At 34.7% G+C, this 24284-nt stretch overlaps 2 protein-coding genes across 6 annotated transcripts in view; one reads left to right on the top strand and one right to left on the bottom strand.

The window, feature by feature from the left end:
* The window catches only part of LOC109406735 (armadillo-like helical domain-containing protein 3), a 46566-nt gene extending 31836 nt beyond the window's left edge, over positions 1–14730 (top strand). The window contains exon 9 of the mRNA XM_062858968.1: positions 14467–14730. Within this exon, the coding sequence (XP_062714952.1) occupies positions 14467–14727 (261 nt within the window). The 3' untranslated portion in view covers positions 14728–14730. The remainder of the gene's footprint in view (positions 1–14466) is intronic.
* A 62-nt stretch (positions 14731–14792) lies between these two features.
* LOC109411955 (aryl hydrocarbon receptor) overlaps positions 14793–24284 on the bottom strand; it is a 95184-nt gene continuing 85692 nt past the window's right edge. For 3 of the 5 annotated variants that reach the window (XR_009999035.1, XM_029877171.2, XM_062858967.1), the window contains exon 11: positions 14889–15034. Coding sequence is in view for 4 of the 5 variants with exons in the window: in XM_029877171.2 (XP_029733031.2) it covers positions 14982–15034 (53 nt within the window). In the remaining variant the exon portion in view is untranslated. Of the gene's footprint in view, positions 15035–24284 lie in introns of all 5 variants that reach the window. The other 2 variants (XM_062858966.1, XM_062858965.1) reach the window with 2 other exon arrangements.

The following is a 24284-nucleotide window of genomic DNA, read 5'->3' as shown; positions in this document are numbered from 1 at the left end:
GATTTGAGAAGTTTTTGATGATCATTGCAAATCCTAGTAGAAATATTATAGGTTTTGTGACAGGTTTTATTGCCAGTAGACTTGTAAATGCTGTTTGGGCTTTCTTTCCCACATTTTTTTGGTTGATTTTGATTAACTACTAAATTTACTATAATTTGAGTTATATACAATAATTAAATATATTTAAATTAGTAATTTTATAAAAACAAATTTGGTTCTTCTCTTTTAAATATTACAATGATATCCAGTAATATTATCTAAATCTAGTGAAATCAACCGAATAGTAGGAAGGAAAGTTGCAGCACTTAATGTGCCCCCACTCGCATAACAGTCTCATCTTTGCTGGGTTTCCTATTCATATGGGACTGTTATGCGAGTGGGGGCAGTAATAGTGCTGATAGATTCGAAGCTAACGTGCGAACAATGGATTACTGCACGAATTTATACTGGCCTGCTTGCTCTCACTCATGGTTTGACTTTTGAGCGGTGACGACACCGCTCAAACAATAGAGTTAATAAACTATAGAGTACGAATGTCGCTGGTGTCGCCACCGCAACATCTCTTGCTGGAAAAGATAGGGAGGGATATAAGTGTCAAAGCGAAAAAGTATGCAGTTTGACAGATAGATACCCGACATGTTTCGGAATGAGAACAAAGGGAACAGCAGCGACATTCGTCCTCTATAGTATATTAACTCTATTGCTCAAACGCCAAATGGGCGGGCCGGCCTAAGTTCGTGCAGTGAGTGGACCATACTTTATCACTTTATTGACGTCAATGAGTTCGACGTGGCATTTTGGACAAAAACTGATTGTTTCTAAGCTGAAGGACGTAACTTGTGTATAACTAGGCTAACATTTCTAGGCTACGGGGGAAAAAATGACTTGGTTTATCTAGGTAGGACCGATAGGACATATGAACGGTTTGGCTCTGTTTTAATAGATAAGCTGTTTTCGTATCTCGTATCATTGGAAGCCCATGACATGTTCAAAACTAGTGTCTATCATTAGGGATGGCACCAGAGCTGTAGGTGGCTACCAACATAGGTGTTATCGCAGTAACGGTTGTTGTCTTCAATTGGTATTTGACCGTAATATTTTTTGGAGATACCATAGGCACAGTTGTCAACATAGACAGCATTTTGTGTTATGTGTTTCCAAGAAGTAATAGCAAGGACATAAACATTCCGGGGCTTCAGGTTCCGCGGGTTAAGATTTAGTCTTAATGTTTCTTAATGATTTCTTCAGCTTCAATAGGGTCCTAAAATTAAAGACAAATTCTCGCTTATATTGAATAAAACGATCAAGCATGGTATTCGAATCGAAATTGTATTTTACTCGAACTTGAAAAACAAAGGAATAATGAGAAAATTCGTAATAAGTAAAATGGTAAATAGTTCTACTTTGACATTTGAGGTCAACCTTGTGTGACGGTGAAAAAAAATCACTCAAAGTATGTGTTATAAGCTAGGGACGAGACAAAAAGCTAAAAAAAATAAAAATTATATATTTTCAACTACGGTTAATAAAAACGTCAAAAATTGAGTAAATATATACTCTTGAACCATATATTGTGTAATGAAACTCAACGTACATATGTACAGATGGAAATATTATTAGTAAAATTGCGAAAAAATCCACAGCTCAGGTGAGATTTGAACTCACGACCCTTATACGCTAGACAAGTGCTTTTCCAACTAAGCTACCGAGCCAATTAATGACACGGCATTTTGGTTGGTACAAGGTAATTCCAATCTCATCGATCATGCTTCATCTTTACCTTAAATTTCACCGCAAATATATCCATCTCTTATGTACACATGCATGAAGAGCGATGCGATTTATTTACTGTTGAAACTGTTTGCCTAACTTTCAGGCGTCTCTTCATCACCGACTGTGGTGAGGAAGAACAATTGAAACCTGGTAGGCGACCAACGTGTCGTTCGCACTCTTTCATATACGACAGATTACTACAGAAGAGGTAGAAGCTCGAATATGACTTAAGGGCATGGATTTTTTCGCAATTTTACTAATAATATTTCCATCTGTACATATGTACGTTGAGTTTCATTAAAAATCATTAATTGACCACACGGATTGGTATACCGAAGACTTTGCCCTTAAGTCATATTCGAGCTTCTACCTCTTCTGTAGTAATCTGTCGTTTATGAAAGAGTGCGAACGACACGTTGGTCGCCTACCAGGTTTCAATTGTTCTTCCTCACCACAGTCGGTGATGAAGAGACGCCTGAAAGTTAGGCAAACAGTTTCAACAGTAAATAAATCGCATCGCTCTTCATGCATGTGTACATAAGAGATGGATATATTTGCGGTGAAATTTAAGGGAAAGATGAAGCATGATCGATGAGATTGGAATTACCTTGTACCAACCAAAATGCCGTGTCATTAATTGGCTCGGTAGCTTAGTTGGAAAAGCACTTGTCTAGCGTATAAGGGTCGTGAGTTCAAATCTCACCTGAGCTGTGGATTTTTTCGCAATTTTACTAATAATATTTCCATCTGTACATATGTACGTTGAGTTTCATTAAAAATCTTTAATTGACCACACGGATTGGTATACCGAAGACTTTGCCCTTAAGTCATATTCGAGCTTCTACCTCTTCTGTAGTAATCTGTCGTTTATGAAAGAGTGCGAACGACACGTTGGTCGCCTACCAGGTTTCAATTGTTCTTCCTCACCACAGTCGGTGATGAAGAGACGCCTGAAAGTTAGGCAAACAGTTTCAACAGTAAATAAATCGCATCGCTCTTCATGCATGTGTACATAAGAGATGGATATATTTGCGGTGAAATTTAAGGGAAAGATGAAGCATGATCGATGAGATTGGAATTACAGGGGATGGCCAAAATGTTTGGGATAGGCAACTTTTTTTTCTCTCACAAAAAAGTTCAACATGCTATAACTTTTCATAGAGCACATCAAAAAATCTCAAATTTTGACTGTTTGTCAACCTATTATATGTGCATCATTGGTACAAATTTGGGCTCGATTGATAAATTTTTCGCGCAGTTAGAACCGTTCGGGTAAAACATTATCTTTTAGACAACTCATTTTTGAGCTGTCATATCTCGGAAACCAGTAAACCGAATTGAATGAAATTTTGAACGTACACTAACAATATGTAAATGCGTCATAAACTATTAAAACATAGGTACCTTTTAAACGTTGAAAAAAGTTATCATTGATTGACACTTTTTGGATTTTTCTCGAAAAAATGTAATTTTTTTACATCAATGTCAATAAATTTTAGTGTTGATATCCAAAGATTTTCCACTTCTGTTCTCAAGTTATCTCTAATCAGATATATTAGAGCCTATTTAGATTGAAGGAAGAACACGTTTAGTAATTTTTGTGTGGTATTGTAAATTTGACTTATTTTCCTCTTTATGGGTAAAAATTTCAACCCGGTATAACTTAATTAGTCATGAGAAAATATTACATTTTATAACATCGTATTAAGTAACAATTTATTGTTGATAAACGTTAAAAAATTCATTCAATTCGGTTCACTAGTTTCCGAGATATGACAGTTCAAATATTAGTTGTCTAAAAAATAGTGTTTTACCCGAACGGTTCTAACTTCGCGGAAAATTTATCAATCGAGCCCAAATTTGTACCAATGATGCACATATAATAGGTTGACAAACAGTCAAAATTTGAGATTTTTTGATACACTCTATGAAAAGTTACAGCATGTTGAATTTTTTTGTGGGAGAAAAAAAGTTGCCTATCCCAAACATTCTGGCCATCCCCTGTACCTTGTACCAACCAAAATGCCGTGTCATTAATTGGCTCGGTAGCTTAGTTGGAAAAGCACTTGTCTAGCGTATAAGGGTCGTGAGTTCAAATCTCACCTGAGCTGTGGATTTTTTCGCAATTTTACTAATAATATTTCCATCTGTACATATGTACGTTGAGTTTCATTAAAAATCATTAATTGACCACACGGATTGGTATACCGAAGACTTTGCCCTTAAGTCATATTCGAGCTTCTACCTCTTCTGTAGTAATCTGTCGTTTATGAAAGAGTGCGAACGACACGTTGGTCGCCTACCAGGTTTCAATTGTTCTTCCTCACCACAGTCGGTGATGAAGAGACGCCTGAAAGTTAGGCAAACAGTTTCAACAGTAAATAAATCGCATCGCTCTTCATGCATGTGTACATAAGAGATGGATATATTTGCGGTGAAATTTAAGGGAAAGATGAAGCATGATCGATGAGATTGGAATTACCTTGTACCAACCAAAATGCCGTGTCATTAATTGGCTCGGTAGCTTAGTTGGAAAAGCACTTGTCTAGCGTATAAGGGTCGTGAGTTCAAATCTCACCTGAGCTGTGGATTTTTCGCAATTTTACTAATAATATTTCCATCTGTACATATGTACGTTGAGTTTCATTAAAAATCATTAATTGACCACACGGATTGGTATACCGAAGACTTTGCCCTTAAGTCATATATTGTGGTTCAAAACAAGAATCCCGATAGGACTTTAGGAGCCTATTTTCTATTCAATTTAGTACTAAGTATCAAACTCCCTGGGCTTGGATTATATCTTCCAGAAAGCTTTGATTTCAGGCATGTGGCCGATGTGCTTTGCAGTAATGATTGGAATAGCTGAATGTATAATCAATGGCAAACAATTCTGTAAAAATCAGATCTTCAAGTTATCTGATATAGTTATACTGATCATGCTGCTGCATAGTATATCGAACATTTGTCGAAGTCATTTATATGTCGGGAAAATATAATTCCAAGTTTTTGAGAATATTACAAACTGAGGGAGGGTAATAGGCCCAGTCAGACCCCTGAAAGTCTCCCAATTGGGTTTTTAAATCTAGAAAAATGTATCGATTTTTTGATTTTATACGAAAGAGCACCTTTTTCTGAGCCACTATGATTTTTTTCAGATTTTCAGAACTTTATTTTAGTACCAAAAATCAATTTCAAAGAGATTTTTTGAAATCACCGTTTGACAGCTGGGCAAGTGTTTGACAGCTCCACCCAGTACAAAATGCGACGAGGGGTGATTCGACAAATCGCTCCCATACAAACTCCAAATTGATTTTTAAATAGGTTCCCGGGCACCAAAATTCATGAAAATTTGGAATTCGGCTCAGTTTCGCATGCAGATTCAGAATATGGAATAATCTCAACACCGTTAAAGAAGCCAATTAAACGCATGGGACTTCTTCTTCTTCTTCTGTATGGCTCTACGTCCCCACTGGGACTTGGCCTGCCTCACTTCAACTTAGTGTTCTTTGAGCATATCCACAGTTATTAACACTAGGAGCACCGAGATCAAAAAAGGTAAGCGGAGCACCGGGATCGAAAATTTGTTGTAACTAAATTTTTAATTGGCTATATCTCAGCAATGGCTCAACCGATTTTCAAAATTTTTTTATCAATCTCATGTCCGAATCTTAAAATTTTAGATGCTTGAACAGAAATTTTTCTAGGGGTGTTCAAATTCCCTCTAGAACATTGCAACCGATACAAATTTTGTTTCGTCATGCTTATCTGGCTGTAAACGTTCCAAATATGTCAGAAAACATCATAAATCTGAGGTGTTCAAATGAAAATAGTAGAAGATAACTGGATCCATATCGTTAATCTAACAGAAACATATTTTGAACATCCCTAGCGCTCCCGGCACAGTGGCTAGTTGCAATTAAATTTTCAATTGACTATATCTCAGCAACGGCTCAACCGATTTTCAAAATTCTTTTACCAATCTCTTCTCCGAATCCGAATAATTGAACAGAAATTATTCTAGGGGTGTTCAAATTTCCTTTAGAACAGTGCAACCGATATATTTTTTCAAAATGTTTACCTAATTGGAAGCGGTCTGAAAATTACTGTACGCATAATGGATGTGTGTGGTATAGTATAAGATAAAATATTTTGAACATCCCTAGCGCTCCCGGCACGATAATCGAAAATTTGTTGAAACTAAATTTTAAATCAGTTATATCTCAGCGATGGCTTAACCGATTTTCAAAATTATTTTCCTTACATGTTGTCCTAATCTTCTAGTTTCAGATAATTGAATAAAAAATATTCTAGGGGTGGTCCAATTTTCTCCATATCAGTGCAGAAGATACGATATTTTTCAGAAATTTTTTCTTCATTGAGGACGTTCAAAATATTTCCTTGAACTTCATAAACCTACATTATTCAAACGAGAATAGTATAAGATCTATCTGGATACATGCAGTAAACCTCAATTAAAAAGATGTTGAACATCCCTAGTGCTCCTTGAATTGTGACCGAAGCTTGACTGTAACTAAATTTTCAATCGCTTATATCTCAGCGATGGCTCAACCGATTTTCAAAATTATTTTACCAATCTCTTGTACGAATCTTCAAATTACAAAAGTTTGAAAAAAACCCTTCTAGGGGTGTTCAAATTGCCTCTTGAACAGTTCAACTTTTTTCAAAATATTTATATCATTGTAAAAGTTCTAAATATTTCGGTAAACATCATATATCTTTGTGATTCCAATGAGAATAGCATAAGATCACTTGATACATATTGTGAACTACATAGTAAATTGAACATCCCTAGCACTACTGGCATTGTGATCGAAATTCGGCTGTAACTATATTTCCAAAGGGGTAAATGTCAGCGATGACTTGACCGATTTGCGGTGTTCAAATGAAAATAGTAAAAGTAACTGGATCCATATCGTTAATCTAACAGAAACATATTTTGAACATCCCTAGCGCTCCCGGCACAGTGGCTAGTTGCTATTAAATTTTCAATTGACTATATCTCAGCAATGGCTCAACCGATTTTCAAAATTCTTTTACCAATCTCTTGTCCGAATCCTAAAGTTTCCGATAATTGAACAGAAATTATTATAGGGGTGTTCAAATTTTCTCTAGATCAGTGCAACCGATACACTTTTTTTTCGACATGTTTATCTGGTTGTAAACGTTCCAAATATTTTAGTCAACATCATAAATCTGAGGTGTTCAAATGAAAATAGTATAAGATAACGATACATATCGTTAATCTAACAGAAAAATATTTTGAACATCCCTAGCGCTCCCGGCACAGTGATTAATTGCAATTGAATTTTTGAATTGGTTATATCTCAGCGATGGCTCAACCGATTTTCAAAATTATTTTACCAATCTCTTGTTCTAATATTCAAGTTTCAAACAAATGAACAATAATTATTCTAGGGATGTTCAAATTTCTCTAGAACAGTGCAATCGATATAATTTGTTCGACATGTTTACCTAATTGTAAACGATACAAGCGCTTCCGTAGACATGATTAATTTGTATGGTTCAAATGGGAATCGTATTCAATAAAATATTTTGAACATCCCTAGCGCTCCAGGCACGATGGTCGAAAATTAGTTGAAGCTTCATTTTAAATCAGCTATATTTCTGCGATTGCTTAACCGATTTTCAATTATTTTTTACTAATATGTTGTCCTAATCTTCTAGTTTCAGATAAACGAATGAAAAATAATCTAGGGCTGGTCAAATTTTCTCCATACCAGTGAGGCAGATACGATTTTTTGCGACCAGTTTTTCTTCATTGTGAACCTTCCAAATATTTCCGTAAATATCAAACATCCATGTGATTCAAATGAGAATAGTATTAGATAACCGAATGCTTATAGTGAATCTCACAGAAAAATATATTGAACATCTCTTGAGCTCCCGAAATTGAGATCAAATTTTAGCTGCAACCAAAATTTGAATCTTACATATTTCAGCGATGGCTCAACCGATTTTCAAAATGCTTTTAGAACTCTCTTATCCTAATCTTCAAGGTTCAAACAATTCAACATTATAGGGGTGTTCAAATTTCCTCTGTGCAACCGATATATTTTTTTTCGATATGTTTACCAATTTAAACGTTCTATAAATTTCCGTAGGCATAATCTATGTGTGTGGTTTATATTAGAATAGCGCTCCAGGCACGGTGATCGAATTAGTTTAAACAAAATTTTTAATCAGCTGTATCTCTGCGATGGCTTAACCGATTTTCAAAATTCTTCTAGTAACATGTTCTGCAGTTATTCAAGATTCAAACAATTGAAAAAAATCATTATGAGGGCGTTCAAATTTCCTTCAAACCATTACTACCATTACATTTTTTCAATTTGCTCATTCATTGCAAAAGTTCAAAATTTTACCCCAAACATCATACATAAATCTACGTGGTTCAAATGAAAATTGTATAAGATTACTGCATGCATATCTCAGCCGGTTTTCAGGGTTTGTTTTAAAAATATGGCAAACCTTCAATTTTCAGACAGTTTAACAAAAATCATTCTATGGTTGCTGTGTAACAACAACAGCAACAGTGCAACCTAAAAAATTATTTTTCAACATATTTGCCTCATTGTAATCATTCTGAATATTTCGCATACTAGCACTCCCAGTACGTTAAATTCTTAAGTTCCACAGTTCGTAGCTAAGAGTTGTCTTTACTAATTACCATTTTTGCCTTAATATATCACGTGACATGCACGAAGATTCTCTTTGAAAAGACTACACCGTCTTCAACCAGAGGTTGTACAGACGTGGCTCTGTCCGCTCCTAGAATAGTCCGTTATAATTAGTGTTTTATCGGCTAACCCCAAAATTTACCCTCACATGTCTACGTGCTAGGATGCTACGTGGATACTTGATTTCAATTGTTTCAGTTACAGTTGCCACCACGTGTGTCCAGCCACGTGCAGTACTATAAGCAGCTGTGTATAATGTTGTCTTGGTTCTGGAAATTGAGTTCTACACCATTTATCATCAAAATCTAATGCAAATATTACATGAATCACGCCGATTTATGACGTTTCCATCTAGAACATATACAATGTAGTAAAAAAGGGCGAAAAATATTGCAACGGCTGTCCTTTTGTGTAGGAAATTTGAACAACCCTCCACTATATAGAATTTTATACAATTCTCTTATGAATCACCTAGATGTATGATGTTCACGGAAATGTTTAAAACTTTTACAATGAAATTTTTAAAACTGTGCTGGAAAAAAAATTCAACACCACTAGAATAAGTTTTGTTCAATGGTTCCAAACATGAAGTTTCAGACAAGAGATTAGTAAAAGAATTTTGAAAATCGGGCGAGCCATCGCTGAGATGAAGCTAATTAAAAATCATAGTGCCGGGAGGGCTGGGGATGTTCAAAACCTGTTTCTGTGAGGCTAACTACATGTTTCCGGCATTTTTGTACTTTTCTCATTTGAAGCCAGCAAATTGATGATGTTTGCGGATTTTTTTCATAACGCTTACAATGAAGTGAGAGGGCCCATATAGCCGAGGCGGTAAACGCACGGGTATTCAGCATGACCATGCTGAGGGTGACGGGTTCGATTCCCGGTCGGTCCAGGATCTTTTCGTAAAGGAAATTTCCTTGACTTCCTTGGGCATAGAGTATCTTCGTGCCTGCCACACGATATACATATTCAAAATGGTCATTGGCAGAGGAAGCTCTCAGTTAATAACTGTGGTAGTGCTCATAGAACACTAAGCTGAGAAGCAGGCTTTGTCCCAGTGAGGACGTTACGCCAAGAAGAGGAGAGGAGGACAATGAAGTGAAAATGACTGAAAAAATGTGTGTCGGTTGCACTGTTCTGAAGGAAGTTTGAACACCCCTAGAACGTATTTTGTTCATTTGTTTGAAGTTCGAAGACTTGAACAACATATTAGCAAAATAACTTTGAAAATCAGTTGTGCTATTGCTGCGATATTGCAGATTGAAAATTTAGTCATCGTTATAGGAGCGCTAGGGATGTCCCAATATTTTTTTCTGTGACAGTTTCAGAACGTTTACAATTAGGTAAACATGTCGGAAAAAAAATTGTATCGGTTATCTGGTTCAGGGGAAATTTTAACATCTCTAGAATGATTTTTGTTCAATTGTCTGAAACTTGAAGATTCGATAAGTAAAAGAATATAAAAAACCAGTTGAGTTATTTTGCGAGATATAGCCAATTGAAAATTTATTTATAGTTTAATTTCAATCACCGAGTGTGTTTTTATGTGATTCACAATATGTATCCTTTTATGTTATACTGTTCTAATAAGAATCTCGCAGATTTCTCATGCTTGTGAAAATATTTAGAACGTTCACAATGAAGTAAACTAGTCGAAAAAAATACACCGGATGCAGAGCTCTTGAGGAAATTTGAACACAAAACAAAATTCTGACAAGAGATTAGTCAAATAATATGGCAAATCGGTCAAGTCATCGCTGACATATAGCCCATTGAAAATATAGTTACAGCCGAATTTCGATCACAAAGCCGGTAGTGCTAGGGATGTTCAATTTACTATGTAGTTCACAATATGTATCAAGTGATCTTATGCTATTCTCATTAGAATCACGAAGATTTTTGATGTTTACCGAAATATTTAGAACTTTTACAATGATATAAATATTTTGAAACAAGTTGAACTATTCAAAAGGCAATTTGAACACCCCTAGAAGGGTTTTTTTTTCAAACTTCTGTAATTTGAAGATTCGTGCAAGAGATTGGTAAAAAAATTTTGAAAATCGGTTGAGCAATCGCTGAGATATATGCGATTGAAAATTTAATTACAGTCAAGCTGCGGTCATAATTCAAGGAGCACTAGGGAACATCTTTTTAATTGAGGTTTACTGCATGTATCCAGATAGATCTTATACTATTCCCGTTTGAATAATGTAGGTTTATGATGTTCAAGGAAATATTTTGAACGTCCTCAATGAAGAAAAAATGGCTGAAAAATATCGTATCTTCTGCACTGATATGGAAAAAATTGGACCACCCCTAGAATATTTTTATTCAATTACCTGAAACTAGAAGATTAGGACAACATGTAAGGAAAATAATTTTGAAAATCGGTTAAGCCATCGCTGAGATATAGCTGATTTGAAATTTAGTTTCAACAAATTTTCGATCATCGTGCTGGGAGCACTAGGAATGTTCAAAATATTTTATCTTATACTGTACCCCACACATCCATTATGCGTACAGTAATTTTCAGACCCCTTCCTATTAGGTAAACATTTTGAAAAAAAAACTATATCGGTTGCACTGTTCTAGAGAAAATTTGAACACCCCTAGAAAAATTTCTGTTCAATTATCTGAAACTTTAGGATTCGGAGAAGAGATTGGTAAAAGAATTTTGAAAATCGGTTGAGCCGTTGCTGAGATATAGTCAATTGAAAATTTAATAGCAACTAGCCACTGTGCCGAGAGCACTAGGGATGTTCAAAATATTGTATCTTATACTATACCACACACATCCATTATGCGTACAGTAATTTTCAGACCGCTTCCAATTAGGTAAACATTTGAAAATATATATATACAGGGTGTTAGGTTCCCGAGTGCAAACTTTTTAAAGGGTGATAGAGGACCATAAATGGAGAAAAAAATTGTTCTACGCATACGGTCAAATCTCAACCGTTACGTAGTTATTGAACTTCCCATGTTTATGACTCTTATTGCCTTAACTGGCAATAACTTGAAAATGGTCAAACTTATCGAAGTTTTTTTACCCTTATTCGAAAGATTATTAAATTTTCTAACAAATAGCATCTTTGAATCGATTGGTTTAGTTAAATAACTAAGTTTTCTAGAGCAAAATGACTAAAAATACTGTATTTTTATTGGTTGTTGTCAATTATCTTTGAAACATACGTAATAAATAAAAATTCTTTCTTTGGCAAAGTTGTGGCCCCTGTTACACTCTACAATTCGTTCTTTGACACCAAACTTCTAGCTCTTATCGTTTTCTTGCAATTTTGATTTAAATGTGCGGCACAATGCGCAAAAAAGTGCTTTCCGTGACAGTTGCAAATTTATGATCTGAAATGCGATGTTAAAATCGAAATTGCAACACAACGATAAGAGATAGAAGTTTGGCGTCAAAAAACGAATTGTAGAGTGTAACAGGAGCCACAACTTTTCCAAAGCAAGAATTTTAATTTATTACGCATGTTTCAAAGATAATTGACAAAAACCAATAAAAGTACACTATTTTTAGCTATTTTGCTCTAGAAAACTTAGTTATTCAACCAAACCAATCGATTCAAAGATGCCATTTGTTAGAAAATTCAATAATCTTTCGAATAAGGGTAAAAAAACTTCGATAAGTTCGACCATTTTCAAGTTATTGCCAGTTAAGGCAATAAGAGTCATAAACATGGGAAGTTCAATAACTACGTAACGATTGAGATTTGACCATATGCGTAGAACAATTTTTTTCTCTATTTATGGTCCTCTATCACCCTTTAAAAAGTTTGCACTCGGGAACCTAACACCCTGTATATATATCGGTTGCACGGTTCTAGAGGAAATTTGAACACCCCTAAAATAATTTCTGTTCAATTATCTGAAACTTTAGGATTCGGAGAAGAGATTGGTAAAAGAATTTTGAAAATCGGTTGAGCCGTTGCTGAGATATAGTCAATTGAACATTTAATTGCAACTAGCCACTGCCGAGAGCGCTAGGGATGTTCAAAATATTTTTCGATTGTATTTACGATATGCATCCAGCTATTTTATACTATATTCACGTGAACCACGCAGATTTATGATGTTTACTGAAATATTTTGCACGTTTACAATTAAATAAGCATGTCGAAAAAAAAATTGTATCGGTTGCACTGTTCTAGAGGAAATTTGAGCACCCCTAGAATAATTTCTGTTCAATCATCTGAAATTTTAGGATTCGGACATGAGATTGATAAAAAAATTTTGAAAATCGGTTGAGCCATTGCTGAGATATAGCCAATTAAAAATTTAGTTACAACAAATTTTTGATCTTGGGGCCGGGAGTGTTAATTGAAGGGCTTTCTTTGCCTGCCATTGCATGAATTTGTATATTGTGAGGCAAGGACAACGATACACTATGCCCAGGAAGTCGAGAAAATTTTCCCGACCGGAACGGGAATCGAACCCGCCGTCTCCGGATTGGCGATCCATAGCCTTAACCACTAGGCTAACTGGAGACCCATGGGAATCAATGCTCATTGCTACATCCGATCGTCCTCTAATGAATGAGGATGATCCTCCAATAACCTCACCGATCTTCCACTTGACGGAACGGATAATACAACAATAACAACCACCTCCCCCTGACGTATACTGTGCGCAGTATGAAAGTGTGTTTGTGTGTAAATAATCAGTCGGACATCGTCCCGTAGATGGGCAACTTCGAGCCCGAAACCGGTCTACCAAAAAGGTAATGTTTTAAGGTCCTTTTAATTAGTAAGAACGATAAGTGTTGTGTTCCGTCTCGTGTTCGCGTATTTTGTGATCCCCTGAATGGGCAATGTGGGTTAGTGTATGGGAATACCATTGAAGGTTTGTAATATTCTCCGAGGCTTTCGAAATCCAACAGGGCGCGTCCCCGGGTTGCAGATAGAGGAAAATGGAGATTTTTCGCATTTGTACTGTAATCAGCCAATTTGATATTATCTCCTATGGTGTTGTAGTGCGAATGAATGATATTATTCTATGGGAACCTTGTAATGTATTGTTTATTAACTTCAATTTCCTATGCTTGACAAGGTTTTGAAGACAAACATGTGATGAGATAATTGCCTAATTGGAAAGTCACATCAGCAAAGCTTTTACATATGCAAATGCTATCCATGGGGTCATGTCTAGCATTGAATATGTATGGCAATGACTGGTTCTTACCTAGTAGGGCTACTACAAGACCACGCGGACAATTCGATTAAAGGCTTAATTGGGGATAATATATTTTCCAGAACTTCTTCTTCTTCTTTACGGCTCTACGTCCCAACTGGGACTTGGCCTGCCTCGCTTCAACTTAGTGTTCTTTGAGCACTTCCACAGTTATTAATTGAAGGGCTTTCTTTGCCTGCCATTGCATGAATTTGTATATTGTGAGGCAAGTACAATGATACACTATGCCCAGGGTGTCGAGAAAATTTTCCTGACCGGAACGGGAATCGAACCCGCCGTCTCCGGATTGGCGATCCATAGCCTTAACCACTAGGCTAACTGGAGACCCCATTTTCCAGAACTGAAGGGACATTTTCCCGGGGTGACTGACGAGTCGGAGAAAGTAGAAGTTTCCGTTTGATATAATTGAAAAAATAAACAATCGGGCGCTTTGTCTTTCTATGACTTGCTTGGCATTTTGTGGATTATTGTTTTTTTGGTTTTGGAAGGTATGCGATTCACTATTGAGCCTTAAAATTATTTTGCATCTGAATAGCATTGATACTGTCAAGTCTGTACCAACACCCTAATCCCACACCAAAATACCCCTTTCCTATCCCATGGCGTTTATGTGGTCAGCAAAGTCTATTCCGCCATTACCCCTACTTATCATCGGCTTTGGATTGACTTGCGCTCTCAGTGGCAGTGCACTGCCCCACCAAATGCTGCAAAATGAAAATGAAATTTAGTACAAAGTATCAAACTGTATTATCGTTTGCAGATCAAAATCAAAGAGTGGCTATCTGCTGAGAGTTTATCCACCCCAACAGAGGAACAAATCCTGGCCCAGATACAGAAAAACTACGACCTTACCTTGAAGCTCCAGGACTCGCTGGAGTTTTTCGAAAGGTACACAGAGAAACCCCATGATCTATTTTTCCGAAATTTAGTCAAGGATGTGGTCATTGATACCCGGAAATCAGTGTACAACGTGATAAAAAACTATAACGCAAACAAATCAAAAGAAATCTATGAACAATAATAATTTGCGTTATTTTTGATTGAGATCCGAAACGTCCGTGATTGGTTGTAGGGATCGCCTGTGTTAACTACAGTTACGAAAGAAAGCCAATTGAAATTAGTGGCATTGCGAAAATGGTCTAAGGGTTTGTCATCAGAATGATATTTTTTCCATGAAACTGCTATTGTTCCAATAATGTATTCGTTACATCGGATAAAGATAACAGAGGACTATTGACCAGCTTCTCGTCGTTCGGCGAAAGACCAAGTCGCTCATTACTCGGGATTCCCGATGTTGGGACTAGTACGTCGTCGTTTTTGCCAAGATCCTGTGAATCGAAAAATGCGTCATTTTAGTAACAATATTTATACACTTGTGAAGGGTAATAATGGCTTACATAAGTAGTGTTTTAAATATTCTTCAAACTGGTTGCGTAAAGGTAAAGTGTTTATTCATGGGACGAGTTGAGAAATGAGATTTTTCAGAACAAGTTTTACAAATATCACCAACTCCGGCAATGTTTTACCGAAATCTCAAGTTTGTTTCAAAGGAAAAAATCGGCAAAGCTTTCAACTTTTACCGAACTTCGTCAGAGTATGGCTGATAAACGTTTAGATGTTATTGAAATTTGATATTCTTTTTTACAGAATTTTGTTAAAACCAGTTACCGAACGCTCAGCATTTGAGAATTCGGTAAAAAATACCGAACGCGGCTAGCTGTGTACCCATTGTTTGTTGAGTTCTTTAAGACTGACAAGGTTTCTTTTAAATCGATAATCCTTGGAATATGACGGAGTGTGTTTTCCCCCACAGTGCGTATTACCCCAGATGCTTGGATAGATAGTTTGGATTTTACTTGAAGCCTTTCACTTTCTGTTGAAAACAGCCCATACCTTTAAGTTGCTTTAGAAATTCGAAAGTATTGTCAAACTCTGTGAAATGTGTCCAAATTACTACTATAGTTTCTGTAAAAATCTCATTTTGTTCTTCGATTCCTTTGAGTTTTTATTTGTTAACATTGGTAAAATATTTTAAGTTCCGTCACTGCCCTTCCCTGATATAGAAGATCATAAAGATACGACAAAATGTATTGTTACAACACGTTGAAATGAATGGTATTTACCATTAATTTAATTGTTTAAAACGATTGAGTAACAACAGACCCTATGGTTTTCCACCATAGCATGTATTGTAAATGCCAAATACAATAGCAAAAGGGCTTTCCATTTCATTCCACCAGAACGCGATTTTTTTCACAAATTTCATCTCTCAATTTGTAAATTTGCAACATTTCGTGCTTTCTAATTATAAGTTTTTTTAGTCCGTCACATATATTATTTTTTTACGTTTTGCCTTTCTTGACTGTGTTCGAAAGGAAGACACCCAATTGAAAAAATGCATCATAAGGATATTATTATGTGTGTTTTAGTTTTGAAAACTTTTATAATAATTAGAAGTCTTACCAACATGTTTAAACTCGTATTAGATGTTATTATTATTAATTTATTTTAAGGACCCTTCAACTGAATGGAAGTCATTCGGTTCCGTATTCGATGTTTATTTAGTATTCTGTGCGAAAACCGGATCGAGTTCTGTGATTTTCTTGAATTTAAAATCAAATTAACCCTTGAGTGATTGCGCTGTTGTATTTTGTTCCACAAGTTAATAGAAACAAACTTTTTATAGGGGAATTCAGGTGTTTTGGACAGACCGTCACGCGTATATATTTTGGACATTTACGGCAAAATCAAATGGAAGTGTCCAAAATATACACTCCCGATCAAAAGTTTGGGGTCACCCCCTCAAAAACATGTCATTTTTTAAGCCCATATCTCCACAAAATTTCGTCCGATTTCAAAACACTAGATCTCATTCAAAAGATAATAATTAAAAGTAACTTTAATCATGATTTGCGGGAAACTTTTACAAAAATATATGTATGCAAAATTAACCGAAAGTTGCCAAATTTTCTAAAAAATGAATATAAACTTACGGCAGTGTCGCTGGAAATTGGGTCGACCGAATTTAAAGATGAGAGCGGTAATATAACCTATTTTCTATTAGCTTTCGACTGCTTTTTACCGAATTTAGCTAAAAAAAATCTAGGAAAAAAATTAACTATTGATGTCATTGACCAAAAGTTTGGGGTCACCCCTCAATATGATGTATCGGCCAAAAATTTGGGGTCACTGTCGTAAAACATGGAAAAGTGATTTGGTGATATCTTTGTTATGTATCTATAGCTCATTTTAATTCTTTTTGGCTCATTTACTAGATAATTAATTAAATATACGTTTGATGCCTTAAATTTATCGTATTCAACGATTTTTATATACAAAAATGTACAGTATGACCCATAAAAAAATGGGTAATCTTAATGAACTAAACTATTTTGGATTAGGATACAATAAGGAGGTCATTATCATGCAGGATCTCTAAAATTTTTGTCAAAATATTAATTGGTTACGTATATCGGATACCTTATAATTGTTAACAATTTCTAAATAAAATCAAGTTTCCTCCTAATTTTCAGAGCAAAATGAACTAAGATAAAAACTTTTAAACACATGGAAACCATGAAAAATATGTACTCTTTAATACGCCCATGTTTGAAAAATATTTTAAAAATAATTTCAAATGTTTAGGAAACAAAAACTTAAAAAGGTGTTACGTTACATATTAAAAACCGTATTTAAGATAAATTAATAAAAAACTAAACACAGTTTGAACATTTTTCAAAACAATTTTTTGTCGATGAAGGCATATAAACCTACCTTTTTGATAGGTACAAATACTAAGTACTTAAAAACAATTTCATGCTTAAAACATAATATTTTCTAAAAATTATCATTTGTCAAACAATTCCATTTTCAGAAAATATCTCTTAATTTATAAGTTAATATTTTTTCGTTCTTGTCCGACAAACCAACGAACTCCTGAAGACCTTATCCAGCCATAAAAGTATTATTTTTAAAATAAAGTTTGATTGAAAGCAATTGAAAGAATATTATATCCTCTGGCCTCTGGCGCGTGGACGATTTCGACATTCATATGTTCAACGTTATATTTCCAAAGGTATGTGCATGAAATCAATCTATGTTCCTTTGCCATTATCAGATTAGTGGCTCTACCATACTATCCAATAGATGCATGCAAGGTTTATCAGTTCGAAGTAGGGGAACGATCACTTTGTAAACTTTCGCATTTTTTTATGGGTCATACTGTAAAGGTAACACATTTCACCACATTTAAAAAACTGAGGCAATTTTACGTATGTAAATTTTAACAAATATCTAGGGTCCAATGTCTATGCAGTATGTACTATTCATTATGCTTCAAATAAGCCAAGAATTAAAATTAAATGAAAGATGACAAAGTTATCAACAAATCACTTTTCCATGTTTTACGACAGTGACCCCAAACTTTTGGCTGATACATCATATTGAGGGGTGTCCCCTAACTTTTGATCGATGACATCAAGAGTTAATTTACTTAATAACTTTTTACCTAGATTTCTTAGCCAAGTTCGGTAAAAAGCACTCGAAAGCTAATAGAAAGCGACATTGAGGTAAGTTTATATTCATTTTTTTAGAAAATTTGGCAACTTTGGGTTAATTTTACATACAAATATTTTCATATATTCCCCCAAATCATGTCAAAAGTTACTTTGACTTATTATCTTTTGAATGAGATCTAGGGTTTTGGAATCGGACGCAAATTGGCGGAGATATGGACCTAAAAAATGACATGTTTTTAAAGGGGCGACCCCAAACTTTTGATCGGGAGTGTATACGCGTAACGGTATGTCCAAATTACCTGAATCACCCTACTCAGCATTAGCATGCGCATCGTTTGACGTTTCACTCTAGCGCTTTCTACTGACGATGTTTCACAACGCAGTATTTCGTGCAACATGTGCGTCCACCAAGTGATGATAGTTCTAACTGGGCGATGGGTTTTCACGGAAATTGGTCTATCTGTTACGTCTATTTGTCTGTGAATAAACTGAGGAGCAGGATTTGTTCCAGTTGGGATGTTACAAAAAATAGGAGAGAGGTTCACTTATGTTCTGATTGATCATGCACAAAAAGTGAGAAAATGGTTTTCAACTAATGTGTTTGGCAAGCACAAACAAAAAAGTGTAATTTAAGAATTGTTTTTTTTTCACTAAATATAAACTCGTTACATGTATCAATGAAAATACTTCGAACAAAAAATAGTTGTTTGTTGAGATAACTATTTTTCACGCTTTTCAAAATTGTACCAATTGTGCCACTTTTCTTCGAATGTCATTTCCCCGAAAGTTGCTTTCCCGAGTGGCACTTTTCCCCGAATGATCCATTTCCCCAATGAATCAGTTATGCACCTTTCTTTATTTCTTTATTTTATAGGTCGCGGCGGTTCTCTTTCAAGTTGTATTGCTCCTCAGATGTTTACCAAAACCTGCTGAATACGGAACGACAATTTTGGGTTACTCGTTCGCTTCGAGTCCTGTGATAATTTAAAAATCCTCTGAATTATCGTTTTCCAACGATATTTCACATTAATCAAACTTATTTCGTTTTACTGTTGTTGAAAACAACTTGCACATTTGACGTCCCTGCCATGAGCTCCATCAAATTGTGTACATTTGCCGCTGTGAAGTCGTAGGGTGCGGGCACCGGTTTTGGCCAGTCTAAGGGAAATCATTTTTATACAAATAACCAATAATCCAATGGAAACTACCAATGTGTTAAATGAAAGGTTTCGTTCTATACTTTATTAGAAAAATGCAGAAATCAAGCTAATACTTGATTTTTGTATTAAAAGTGGCACTGGTCAAAATAGATGCTTTGCCGCAGTTTTGGCCATATTCTCAGCTTTGGTTCCTATTTTGACCAATAACGTGTATTCCTCATAAGAGTGGCCAAATTAGAAGCACCCTGGCCAAAATAGATATATGGAAGCTGATTTTTTAAGGAAAATTATTTTTTTTCTTCCAGCTTTTAATCAAAATGTATGGTTTTAACAGCTGCAATCCTATTATTATATTAGAATCTACCAGTAAAAAATAAATGTATGCCAATTTAGATCGACCGCACCATGGCCAAAACTCCGGGCTGGCCAAAACTGAAGCTTCTACCCTCGGCGAAATTCGATAACAATGCATTCGGGCAGAGTCTAAATGGGTGCAAATGACGCACACTGGGGCAGAACGCTGTTTTGAACAGACAAAACCTCTAGTGCTCTGAATATCCATCCAAGAGGTTTGGTGTCTTCAGAAAAGTATCTTGTTGGAATTGTAAATTTCTCTTTTTTTTGGAAATGATTGCTTACTAGTGCATAACAAAAGCCCCGAGTTACCCCACTTTTCTTTCCCCATAATATCGATGCTAGTGGTATTCACATGTTTTGGCCAAAAATCTAGCTGTCTCAACCTGCAGCTTCATGTGTAAATTGTAGATCACCTTCTTTAGTTTGGAAAAACCTCCAATTTCCGTGATTTTTAGATTTTTGTTAAGGAATAATCTTTTCCTTATTTTTTTTGCTAACCTAACGTTCGATTTTTTTTTTCTTGAAAATGTTGATCGAAATCGATTTTTTCGACTTTTAAATAAAATGGCCCACTGTGCCTTTTTTGTGCATTTTACAGTATATGTGTATTTGGAAAAAAATGTCAAAAATAGCAAAATGAACAACTTTTCAGAAGAAAGTTTTCCTCTAGGACGTTTTTATAAACAGCTAAAACTGATCTAGATCAGTTGCAACTTGTCCAGATCCAATATCATGTAACCAGATTTTAGTGCAAACTCTTACAAGACACTTCTCTGAAGACACCAAACCTCTAGATTGGATATCCAGAGCACTAGAGGTTTTGTCTGTCCATAACAGCGTTCTGTGACGTAACGTAATATTACCCCTTCTATCAATGCTGCTTGTTCTTTCTATATCTTTATAATATACCTATCTCATCTGTGTTCCTTTTCGCACGGATGGAACATCATTGGGCTGAATTTTTTGGGCATCGCACACTATTGCATCTTTTATTCGTTGATAGATTTTCGAGCAAATCTTCGATGAGAAAAAAAAAATACCTAATAAACTTTACTTTTCTGATGGATCATCCGGATCATCAATCCAAAATGTAGCTGGTTTTGGTATTTACAATTTTTCTTCTACATATGTTTTCAAACTACAATCTCCTTGCTCAATTTTCATTGCTGAATTAACTGTATTATATTATACATGTACTTTGATCAGAAATTTATCGCCAAATATTTTTATTATAGTCCTGATAGTTTAGGTTGTTTGAATGCTATCAAATCCATTAATTTTAAGTTTAAAACGCATCATATCATTTTGAAGTTGAAAGAAGAACTATATAATTTACATCTCCAGAAATTTGTTATCAAATTTGTGTGGGTTCCTGCTCATTCTAATATTTATGGTAATGAGCAAGCTGATGCTTTAGCCAAACTAGGTGTTCGTAATGGGGTTGAATATCGTCGACAAATAGCTTCATCTGAATATTATACGGAGTTGAAAAATGATTCGTTAATAAGTTGGCAATATTCATGGGATTCTAGTGACAAGGGACGTTGGTGTCATTCCATTTGGCCCATAATCAATCAAAATTTATGGCTTAAAAATTTGTTTGTTGGACGAAACTTCATTTGTACATTTTCGACACTTATGTTTAATCATTATGTATGTAGGGTATCGCGCCAATTGGGCGGTGGCTTCTATATTCGTCTGTTTTCCACTATAACTCAGTCAATTTTGAATCAATTGACTTGAAATGTTGTACACGGTTAGATACTATACCTGTCTCACCACATTCCAAAAGTTGTGTCAATTGGTTCAAATTTGACTGAGTTATAGGGGAAATCAGACGAATATAGAAGCCACCGCCCAAGTGGCGCGATTCCCTAATAGTCATTTATATCGTAAGGACTGTATCGGAAATTAACTATAAACATTCAAAATGCTCTATCTCGACGCACGGTTGATCTTTTCATTCCGGTTCTTCTATGAAATCTTCATAATATAGTTAAGTTTAGAACAGCTTGAAGAAATTTGGAAAATGTTTAGTGTTATTGAAAATATGGATCTATGAGTATACCACACAAAATAACAATCTGTACAAACAGTTTTTATTTTAATTTTTTTAACGTTTCAAACATTTGTAACGAACAAAATTTGTACGGGGAAAAATCTGGAAAATAATGATTATTACTAGCAGTTATGTACACATAACATATCACTCAAAACTGACTTTTAAAATTCTTATTTTGGATAGAAAAACCTCCAACATTTAGAATATGGTCTATCCCAAAAAACACCTACTTTTTGGTGGAACTTTGACGCTCTGTTTTAAATATCTTCAGAGGTTATAAAATTCCGTTCTCTGGTAAAACTACCTCTTCAATAGATTTCAATACATACCCAATCGAAAAAAATGCAAATTTTCAACTTTATGTATTTTTTATTTGCGTAATCGTTCTTTGAAGACGCATAAAAGAAAGAGTTCCTCTAAAAATTACCTTTTTTCATTTTTAAGAATTGCCCTAAACTGCGGAGGGAATTTTTCTTGATAAAAATAATTTTCCTACATCATGAGCATTCTGGAAAAGAATATATTAGCGCAAAAATAAGAGAAAAAGTTGAATATTTTCCCACAGTTTTCGCAATTTTAAATTTTTAGGAGGTGTCCAAAATTTTAAAAACATTTGTGTAATCTTTGAGATAAAAGTCCAAGTTAAATGACTATTTTTTGAAAAACAAACTGCCATTCTTTATTTAAGAGATTTATATAGTATCTCCAAAAATAAAGTTATGTTTATTTCGAACAGATTATTTTTCAGGCAATTGTGAACGTTTATAGTTAATTTCCGATACAGTCCTTATTGATATAAAAGATTCTAATTTATGTGATTTTGCTCAACCTATGAGGATATTGTCCATATTGTTTTTCATTGTTCTAGATATTTTGTACCTAGAACTGAATTTATTAGTGATATTAGGATGTTCCAGAATCTTTTCGCGATATTTTGGGAAGCAGAAATCCTTGTTTGATGAAAATATTTTATAGATTTTTAAATGACATTTCCCATTTAGTATGTTATTTCATTTTTCTAAATCTTTCGTTTCAGAATTGGCAAGATATTTCAGCCATAGATGATATTTTCATTCAAGACTAGGATTTTTGTCCCATTTTCAAGATTTGGCTCTGCTATGGACTAATACCGTTTGAGCTTTTATTATAAGTTTAATAACTTACCTTTGTAAATGTTTTTTTTTTTTTGAAAAAATAGAGGATTTGTGCCGTTTTGAGAACGATTTCATAAAGAGAAACAGAAAATCACTCAAAGGGGATTTTCCCTCCTTCTATTTTTTGTTAAAAAATAAAAAAAACAAACTATAGACTGTTTCAGAAATTATAAATACACTAACCATTAACTGCCATTTCAATTTGAGCACAATATCCAAAAAAGTTTCTTCTAGCTCTTATAGTAAACATGCCAACGAAGCAAATTATACCAATTGTGTTGATGTTTCTGGTAAAAGTTAAAAAATAGGGCTCTGTAAACTAGATGATTAAAATTTGAAGTTGCACAAAGTGGTCAAAAAATGTAGCATGTAGAAAAGAAAAAAATCTCACAGATAAAATATTTAATTTCCAAACACAATAAAAATGGCTGTATCGATAACAAAAGATATTTCTCGATTGGTAAGAGTAATTTTTACTGGAATATTTGATCAAGAACCACCATTACGGGCCTTCTCAATACTAAACTTTTTGTTTCAAATTTCTCATCAACACCAGTAGCAACTAACGTTAAGCAAACAAATGTCTTAATTACTGCTTACTGCATTCGTTTTTATGGTATGACAAGTATTGCCATCTGAAGGATCGAATGAGCTGAAAAAAATCAGTTCGTTTAGATAGAATGCGTTCAAGAAAGCTAAGAAACTGTGTGGTAGTTCTTATGTTCCGTAGAAAACCTTAAAAAATATGAATCTTGATCTCAGAAAAAATGTTGTGGAAATGCCTTTATCTATTTTTCCCAAATTTTCATCAAGGCATTCCTTAGAAAACTTGTTGAGAAAGCGAATGTGATAAAAATTAGATAATTTTTGGTATTTAGTGATAAATAATGTTGAAATCATTAAAAAACACCTTTGTGCAAATGTGAATTTGAAAAATTAAGTTATTTGTTAGAGAACTCGACTGTTCTTTAAAATATCAAGATAATTGAAAGGAAATATAAAAATATGAAGTACAATATGCTATACTCTGAAAGAAGTTGGTAAAAATCATTAGAACAGTTCATTTAATTTAATAAACAAAGTGTATTTATAATTTCTGAAACAGTCTATAACTAAACTTCCCAGCTTAACTGTGAACAGCAGATTCACTTTTTAAACAATCTTGATTGCTTTTGAATCACGAACAAGGTATATTGTCATTTTGAACAAGTAGGATACCGAGCTACTTGGGCAGTGGCTTATATTTTGGGCTCTTTTTCGCTATAACTTAGTCAATTTTGAACCAACTAAGTTGAATTCCCTACACGGTTAGATACTATACCTATCTT

This window comes from Aedes albopictus, chromosome 3 (genome assembly GCF_035046485.1).
Source record: "Aedes albopictus strain Foshan chromosome 3, AalbF5, whole genome shotgun sequence".
In the NCBI taxonomy this organism is placed as follows: Eukaryota; Metazoa; Arthropoda; class Insecta; order Diptera; family Culicidae; genus Aedes; species Aedes albopictus.
The sequence above is the reverse complement of the archived record's forward strand: the minus strand, read 5'-3'. Positions and strand labels throughout refer to the sequence as shown.